At 29.4% G+C, this 9,990-nt stretch overlaps 1 protein-coding gene across 1 annotated transcript; it reads left to right on the top strand.

Moving 5' to 3' along the window:
- The first annotated feature begins 526 nt into the window (after window positions 1-526).
- LOC107947669 (subtilisin-like protease SBT2.5) lies at window positions 527-1,339 on the top strand. The gene is made up of 3 exons (XM_016882249.2): window positions 527-681; window positions 801-948; window positions 1,070-1,339. The coding sequence occupies exons 1-3, from the start codon at window positions 605-607 to the stop codon at window positions 1,130-1,132; spliced, it is 288 nt and encodes a 95-aa protein (XP_016737738.1). The 5' UTR covers window positions 527-604; the 3' UTR covers window positions 1,133-1,339.
- Window positions 1,340-9,990: the final 8,651 nt, after the last annotated feature.

Below are 9,990 nucleotides of genomic sequence, written 5' to 3'. Positions count from 1 at the left end.
TTTTAACCGAGAATTTCACTCCCTAAGTATTATGTAGAAATAACAAATTGACATATTATTACACGTGCAATGGTATGTTTGTCGCATAAAAACTTGAAAAAAAAAAGAGAAGAAATTAACCTGATTTCAAAATTCAAAAAGTGCAGTAGTTAAAAATAACCAAATTGAAATACATGGACTAAACCTATAAGTTAGGCATACTACATTGACTAATAGTAAACTGTTATCTTTTATCTCTCTAATGAATACATAATTTATTTAAAATTAAAAAAATTAACTGCTGTTTTAGTATTATGATTTATAATCATCAAATTAAAAAAATTATGGATTTAGTATGACACATAAATTTGTAAAACTCAGAATTAAAGGGAATATAATCAATAACGTGATAAATAAATATTGGACAACTCATTCATGTATATACTAATCTTAATTAGAGCATAACAATGGAAATACCAGGTTGAGAGGCATGCAAGTGTTTATATGCATTAATCACTATTGACATGTATAAATATCTACCCCATTTGCAGCTGAAAATGCAAACTGACCAACTCAAACTTGAAGAACGAAAAAGACAAAAAAGGGATACTTTTAAGAGTGGGAAATGGGAAGCACAAAAACTGAGTCATACTTTGTTTTCATGAATTATGATCCTGAATACCACCGTCTTCATGCTGATCGGTCAGTTCTTTAATCCCAATATCCTAACTCCTTATGTTGGTTCTCATGTTAGTGTTATCACATATATGGCTTGTTCTCATTCATTTCCCCTTTCTTTTCTTTTGGGAGGTGTGTCGTAGAACTAAGAAAGGGGCGTATGAGCTTGATTTGTATCTGAGTAGGAAGCACGATGAGCTGTTGGCAAGCACCCTTCAACCTGGTACCTACAGGAAGACCTTATCTTTGGTCATTGTTGATGGTTTTGCAGTCGAAATCACTGAGGCTCAGGTGTTCTTATAATGCCCATTCCTGCAGTTTTGTTTAGCGTGGCTGATTCTCTTTCAAGTTAACTCTCTTTTCCATTATTTTTTTCTTCTTCCCTTTAAAGGCTGTTTAATGAAATGGTCAGGCTAATGTGCTGAGATCTGCCAATGGGGTAAGAGTTGTGGAGAAGAATCAAGAGCTTGCTTAGTGCTGCAAAGCTTGAATGTTTGCAGAACGGAAGAGAAAATAGGTTTCAAGAGCTTCTTGTAGATGTGGGTTTTCAGTCTGTTTCTCTCTCTCTTAATAATCATTCAGGACTTGAAATATTGCATATTGCAGCTCTAAATCGAAGCAATTTAGTCGTTTAATGCATCTGATTAAGTTTATAAGAAGTGGATAAATTGATCTTCTTGCATATGATTTATGAAGTTTTGATAGCTTTTCAAAGCTCAGACTCTTGAATGCACCGTCCAAGAAAAATGAAGAATTTTGGAAGTAATTAAAAAGTCACCAATCAAAAACTAAAAAGAAGGGATAGATAACTGTGTTGAAAGTAATGTTTGGGAACTATGAGCTAGACCGGGGGTGGGGGGGGGACCAATTTCATTATGATATTCAACAAGCAGAATGCCATAGTCCATAAAAACTCATGTCCCCACACAGGATGGGACATGTGATTCCAAATAATTCACTTATCTCCCATTCACAAGCCAAGTTTATCTAGTTAAGGTTATGAAGGAAGCATTGCATACATACTTGAAATGGTTCTAGTTTTCAACAAATGTGCCCGACCTTGTGGGGTCATAGTCACATGCAACATGTTTTTGATATGATACATTATCCCTATTTCATTTTCTTCAACTAAGACTGCCATTTTCTGCTTGAACAATAATAACTCAAGCAAAGCTCATTAATGGGAGCGTATGATTTTGGAAAGATGGGGAACATTTTGAGCCACTATACATGAGTTCTGAAACTCACATGCCACTGGCCTCTAGCTATACGGACAATCATCAATCACTACTGAGCACTGGGCATCTAACTTGCACCAATTTTGTTCATCTAACTCTATATGATCCATGGAACTTACCCTTTGTCCTTATTTTTAATATGCTTCGAGAATGAAATTTGCTTCTTTTTTCCTAAAACGTAAAATTAGGACACGTTTTAGATGTCAATGACTCCATGCATCTGTTTTAATGTCACATAAGTAAGGTTTTTTAAGTGAATTTGTTGTAGAAACCATTGTAAGCATTCCAAAAACTCTATACAAGCCATGTGTATACAATATTGCAAAAAGCCCAGCTTCAAGCCTGCAATATGGAACTTGTATTGCTACTTCATGAAAGAAAGAAAAAGATTACTTACCTCATATGGACATGACTGACTTGCCAAAATATGTAGCCAGAAAGAATGGTGAACATTATCCACTCTCCCCTCCAGCGCTTCAGTTTAAGCCCTTAAACACAGGCAAATTCAGAAGCCCTTGAGGGAGAGTGAGCAATGATTTCCATACCAAAATGCATGCACAAGACTGTTACTTACTAGTAGCATCTAAAGCGCGCGCACACACACACAAACAAATATATATATGTGCTAGAAGCTCTTGTGGGGAGAGTGAGCTACCAATACATAGTAAGATTCAACAACTATTTGTTGTTTCTTTTGCTGATTGGGTAGAACAAGACCCTTTTTATAGGAGCAAAATCGTGGAGATAAAAAAAACAATTGGTGCATTTTTAATCTGATATGGGACCCTCCATATCTTGGAGCTTGACATTTTGTGACCAAACCAGATCCTCTCTTGCTTCCAAGGAACCTCTCAAAATGACTTCAAAAGTCAATGATCAGAAAAGCTCATGCTTAGTTGCTTACCATGAGCTTGCACTTCTAATTGAAGCAAACCCACAGGATAATTTGGAAGTTGTTAGACTTGTACTGTATAAACTGCTAATTAACCAATCAAATTTCAATGATTTTAGAGCTCAGTTAAGGTTGAAACCATTCAAGAATTACCCATAAAACATGAGAAATTGGCCCTTAAGAGCCATGACAAGGCAATCCATCTTTTTTCTCTCAAGAAAAAAAAGAATAATTATTAAAGGAGGCTATTAAGCATCTCATCCTTATCCATGCATGAACTTATTGTATATGTTGAAGGTCAACTCTTAAAATAATTCCTTGTTGACAGTCCTTCAGATTCCAACTCACATCGTCTTGCCCTTTTAATCTCTAAAACTAGGTGCATACAAATCAAACAATATGCCACACCCGAAACTTGTTGCTCAAACTTTTTTTTTTTTGTTTCCCTTTCCATTCCTATATATTTGATTATTGACACGTTTTTCATCAGATTTTTTACATGATTCCTTCACCATTCTCCGTTCACTCGTGTCTTCGTATATTGAAAAACCTCATTCAGAAACTAGCTACAAAAGCTATAGGGCTGAACTGGCTCGGTTAAGTTGAGATTTTTGGATTTTTTTAAAAAAAATTTCCGGGATAATTTGGTTGTGTTCAGTTTTTGATTTATTATATTACTTTTGGGTTATTTTATTTTATTTTTAGGCATTAATTAATAAAATAAAAAAATCATTAAATTTTCAAATAAATAAAAAAACAATTAATCTATATAGCATCTGCATCCCGCCATTGTTCCTCAGTCAAGATTTTAAGAAATTTGTAAAACGTATGAAACAAAAAGGATGTTACCAAATTAAGAAGATTAGCTTCCAGAGTTTTGAAATATTAGTCATTTGGCTTATAACTTTCTTTAAAGAAAAAAAAAGTGTATAAAAGAATAAGAGAAAATTGTGAAAAAAAAAGAATGTTAAAAAGAAATAAAAAAAAAGGATTTATGGCTTTAATTGATAGAGAGATTAAATTTCTTTTATAAATTACTGTAAAATATATATTTTTTGGAATGTATTCACCATCACAAGCCATAACATCACAACATGTAGTGTATTTATATTTATTAATTTTAATGTTATTTTAGTTGAAAAAAAAGAGTAAAAGTATTATAAAGGTTTTATTATTAGGAATTTGATCATATTGTATCCTCTCTACTAAAAAATAACATATTAGTTCATGTACATTAAATTAAGGAATAAGTTGGTCTTTCTGTTAAAAAATTCTTCTATTTTTACGGTTAAAAATTAATTTTTGTACGTTAACAGAAAATGATCAATTTGCTCTTTCATATAACATACAGAAATTAATTTATAAATTTTTTGAGTAAACAAAATAAATTACAATCTAATTTCTAATATAAAGTGTTACTTAAATAATTGAGAATGGGATATCCCATTCACAATTTTAGCAACTACCCGCCTCTCAAACAAAATTAAAAAGAAAAAGTTAATGACATGAAAAAAAATTCACCCTCGCAAATTCAACAACTAAACAATTTTTTAAATAATTTTCTCTCAACTAAATTTTAAATATTTTTATTACTTTAATTCATATCTATTAGTTTCCTTCCCAATGCCCAATTAACTAATGCGATTTAAAGTAATATACTAATTGATATATTTTTACGTATCACCACCAGATTTGTTATTAGTGCCACGTTAGTACAAATTAACAGTGTTAGTATGCAGGTGCCAATCTAAGTGATAGAATACAAGTTCAGTTTCGATTATTTTTTTTATTTTTATTGAAAATTTTAAAATTTTAAATTATTTGCTAACGTGATATATAAGACAAAATAATCTTATGATAATTGATAAGTGCTAAAAGTAACATGTCTTAATCCCATTCTTAATACATTTTTGGGTGATTATTCAATGTTAATGGTGAATTTTATGCTCCTAATCCTTTAAATTCATGTTTTTTATACTTAGGAAAGCATTTGGAAGTGAAAAACGAGCGAAAATTAGAAAACTGAAGTGAATTACAGGAGCCACACGGGCTAACCGTTTCCACACGGTTGTGTGAGCCACACGGGCTGCCACACGGCCATGTGGTAGACCATGTGGACTTCATGATTTGCACTCTAAACCTACGGAAAAACATGATTTTTAGGTTTTTCGGGCATTCTAAGACATATATATGACAAAAATAAGAAGATAGGATAGAATACTCAAGAAAACAACTCGAAAAATACCATTGAAGCCGAATCTGAAGCAGATTCCCATCAAGATTGAAGGTTCGTATTTGATTTCTTAGGAGATTATTATAATTTTCTTTATTTCTTTCAATTATACTGTTTCTTGGATGTTTTTATTTTCAAGCATGAACTAATTTTCTAAATACCTAGGGGAGGTAAACCCTATGATGGATTCTGCCGTTTGATTTTTATTTTACGCAATAAATACTTAGATCTTGTTCTCAATTATGTGTGCTTAATTCTTGGTTTAATATTTCTAGATTATTGATCCATGTTTGATGTGCTTAAATCAGAGAAGGAATAAACCCTATTTAAGAGTAGATCTTGCGTAATTGAGTGGAGTTGCATGCAATCCTAGAAACGGGATTTACTGGATTAGAGTCAAATCTAATAGGGGAGTCAATAGCTCGAGTTAGTGCAATAATATGAGATTTAATTAGAAAGAAATATCAATTAATCAACCTAGAGTCAGCTGCTCTTATTCTCGAAAGAGATATTAGCACAATTTAAATATTTCTACGGATTAAGATACTAAGTAAATAAATTGCATAACTTAGATTAATAGTGATAGATTAAGTCTAGGTAAATTCTTTTCTGGGTATTGTTTGCTTCTTGGTTGTTAATCGTTATTTTCCTGAATTGTTCTTTATTGTGTTCATTAGTTAAATTTATCGATTCAATAATAGAAAGGCAGTAATTACTATTACTTTTAGTCTTCGTGGGAACGATATATGTGCTCACCGTAGCTATACTATTAATTGATAGGTGCACTTGCCTTAGTCTATTTTTTTAGTTGGTTTTGTGGACATCAATAATAATGAAAGGTTAAGAGTCAATTTTCTTTGAATAAAAGAGTAGGAGTAAAATTGAATAAAGTTGTAAAGATCAAGGGTTAAATTTATTATTATCTCTTATACATAATACGCTAAAATAAGCATTTTATGGTACAATTTTAATAAAATGGCTATTTTGCTCATTCGTCTAGCATACATAGACCAATTATTTTAGTAGAATAACTAAAATGCAATTCGAAGTATAGTATAAAGACTCCTATGATACTTTTACGATTATTTTTCATATTTAAAAATTTAAACTATTCAACAACTATATTATATTTATATTTGTGCAAGTAGTGTCATATAAAACAATTAATATGCTAATCTTAAACTAAAAAAATCAAACAACTAAAAAAAACATCAGCAACAGACAACAATAAACATTATCTCACTAATTTAAGTATTTTACTAAAGTTGAGAATCATACAAACCGTATAAATATATGTGAAATTTCAATATGCTTTTGTAACACCCTTAACCTGTATCCGTCACCGAAATAGGGTTACGGAGCATTACCAAAACTTGCAGAACATTTATCTAACATTTCATATCATAATGTATTCATATCAGAAATTAGTCACATTCAGTCATAATGTTCCTTATGTGAACTGTAACACCTCTAACCTGTATCCGTCGCCGGATTGGGGTTACGAGGCATTATTAAATATAAAGCTTATTTCAAACTTTGGTTAACAAATAAGATAATTTAATTCAAGTATCTAAACTAATCAATCAAACGAAAATAAAATAATAATAATACAAGCACATAATAGCCAATTTGATATCTACCTATAAGGCCGATTATAGGTGCATATAATTTGAATGTAAATCTAGCCGAATGAAGTTTGGTTATTGAGTACATAAATATTATATACCAAATATTGTCTACCAAATAATTTAGCTAATGACATAGCATTTTCAAATTTTCATGTAATTCTTATATTTAACATACTCATGACTTAATTATTCACTTACTATCAAAACATGTTAAATAAGTTAAACACATACTTATCTCAACCAAGATTATTCACCAAACACAAACAAAATAATTATGTTACATATAAAACAAGCTAAACTCAAATTCTTAAACCGACTTCAATATGCGCATATACAAGAAGAAGCTTATACTATAGCCGAGCCTATAATTTACCAAAATCAATTTACACAATATAAGTACATTATATTTACTAATGCTGATTCACATATACATTTCATTTAGCACCAACCAAAATATATAAATATGTTTTCGGTAATTAGTTCATCTTGTAACCAAATCAATCCATCACCTAAATGCATAACAAATATACATATACTAATCATTCAACCGAATTTCTTATGTCCAACTATATGTATATAAGTTATAATTATCACATGTACTTACCTATCCTAAATTTATACCAAATCCGAATTTGCATACATATAATTGCTCATACTTAAATCACTTCCAAAGGTCTATATTTCATTACCATGTAAACTAAGCATTTCATTTCCGATTTTATACATATATACTATCATTTAAAATCAAAGCCCACGAATTAAACATACCATTTGCATATTCATGTTCAAACACAAATCCAATATTTATTTATAAAAATGGACTTTGGAACATAACAATGATAAATTTTATTCTTCTTTGATAAATATTTTCAACAAAATAAAATTTATAATTACATAAATAATTTATTTGATTTTTTATTGAAAGCTGATTTTTGAGAAAAAATAAAGAATGATAGGTCTAATTTTATAATTTTAATAAAGGAAATTCTTAATTTTTAAAAGGTTAGAAACAATGAGGACTTTAATTATGATTTAGGAATGTTGAGCACCTTTAAATAATTTAACAAACATGGATGGGTTTAAAAAAGAATTTACATATCTGCAAAAGCTATAAATCTCTATTTTATCGCCTTAAGTTCATTTTACATACTATTGATTATTCTAATTGAATGAATATTGAAAATTTTCTTCTTTATTCATTTTTAAAATTATTATTTTAATTTGACAAAAAAAAGTTAATTATTCATTTAAATAAATATAATGCTTATTTATAACCTTTAATTTAAGAAAAATAATCGTTTAATAATGATATTATGCGTTAAATAAGATTTGATTTTAATTATTATATTTAAAATTTGGTTTTAATTTTATACTTAAATAATAAGTTTTGTTATTGCTATCTTTACTTACATATTTTTTTATTAATAATAAAATTAATTATTTTAAATTTATTAATAATATATATTTTAAATTATATTATTTTAAAAATTCATGTATTTAATAATTTTATAAAATTAAACTTAATTAATATGATGTTTTTAATTGTTAAAATTATATCAATTTTATAAAACATGTGCATAATTTAAGTATTTTATATATTTAAATTATAAAATATTGATATTGTTTAATTATTGTATTATAATTTAAAATAATATTCCATTTTTAAAATAGCAAAAAATTGAGATAAATAATACAATTGGCACGTATTAATAAATTAAGCCTCCACATCACTTGAGACATAAGATCTTTTAATATATAATATATATGATTTAATTATACTTATTTTTATAAATTTATATATATTTAAAATAATAGGGTAAATTAATAGTCACTAAACTTTGGTGAATTTTTTTTTTGCTACTAAAAATGTTACATTTTGATTACTTAATTCATTAATGGTCGTCACAGTCTTAATGTAAAACTGAAGTGGCACATTAATTCAATGGTTAGTATCTAATTTGATCCTTGTACTATAGCTAAACATTCAATTTGAGACTTTTACAATATTTTTAACAATAATTTTTTAAAAAATATTAAAATATAAAAAATATTAAAATTTTCTGAAAATTCATTATTTATTTTTTAAAATCGTAATTATGTAAAATTCTAAAAATAATATATATTTTTAAAGCTATAATTATGCTGTTCTTGTCTTAGTGCTGGTTTTGCTGGTCTCTCCGTTGATTGGCATTTATACTCCTTTTGCCTAGTAATTATAAACCTTCTATCATTACCCATTAATGGGTTTCTTTTGAATTTTCTAATTGTTGTCGCCATTGCCTTTTTCCAAGAGAGTCCTAAGGAGTTGAACCTGCACATTGACTTGTATGATGAAATATGGGCATTGGTGGAGGCGCTTCAGGAGTCTCTGGAGGAGTCCTCCATACCTATTCTCCTAAAGGTTTTCCATCAACTCCTATCAATGTATGCTAGTCCTTTATGCTTTCAAAAGAACCCAGGTCCTTTTTTTTGCCATGTTCTGCAACTTTTCTCCCTGTTGAGCTTATCAGCAGTGAATAAGGCTGGCAGTTAAAAACAAACTATAAACAATATCATACCAATTTAAGCAATTTTACTAAAATTGTGTACGATACAAATCCTATAAATATATGTGAAATTTCAATATCTTTTAAATTTAAGTTCAATAATGGGGTTATCCATCATGAAGACTTTGCTAATTTGCTTTGCACTAATCAGCATGGTTGTGGTCCAAGTCGATGTTGCTGCATGTAGTGGTGCGATGTACATCCATCCAGGGGTCCTTGATCCTTGCAAAAGGCCTGGCAGACCGCACCTAAGGTGTCATCTGAATCTAAAAAGTGCTCACACACAAACTATTACCTACAACCGTGGTTGCTCGAGACACCATAGATGTCGCCAATGAAGAATGATGATCCGAGAATAAATTGTGAAAAAATGTAATTGAAAGTATCATTTGATAAAGTACTTGTAATTTTTTTCCACATATGATTTCTTCGGTAGTTATGTTTCACAATATATAAAAATAAATATTTAATAAAATATAAAACTATGAAAATGTAATGATCATGTAAGGGTTCTATCATTTAATAAAATGATATTGGAGTTTTTTTTATAAAAAAAATGAATTTGTCTCAACTTATGTATCAAAGAAGAGTTAATATGCAGTTCCTCCTAAACTTCTCCAGAAGAATCTAGTCAGCACATGAAAATTTTTTTCTCCTAGTTTGCACTTGAACATGTATTTTGTCACCCTATTTTGAACCTCCACACTAACATATACACTCTGTGTTGACATGGCACTCGTAGTCAATCTGGTGATGACACGTGGCAACCTTTCAATATGCCATGAGGCGAACATAA

This window comes from Gossypium hirsutum, chromosome D12 (genome assembly GCF_007990345.1).
Source record: "Gossypium hirsutum isolate 1008001.06 chromosome D12, Gossypium_hirsutum_v2.1, whole genome shotgun sequence".
Taxonomy (NCBI): domain Eukaryota; kingdom Viridiplantae; phylum Streptophyta; class Magnoliopsida; order Malvales; family Malvaceae; genus Gossypium; species Gossypium hirsutum.
This window is presented reverse-complemented; position numbering and strand designations above follow the sequence as displayed.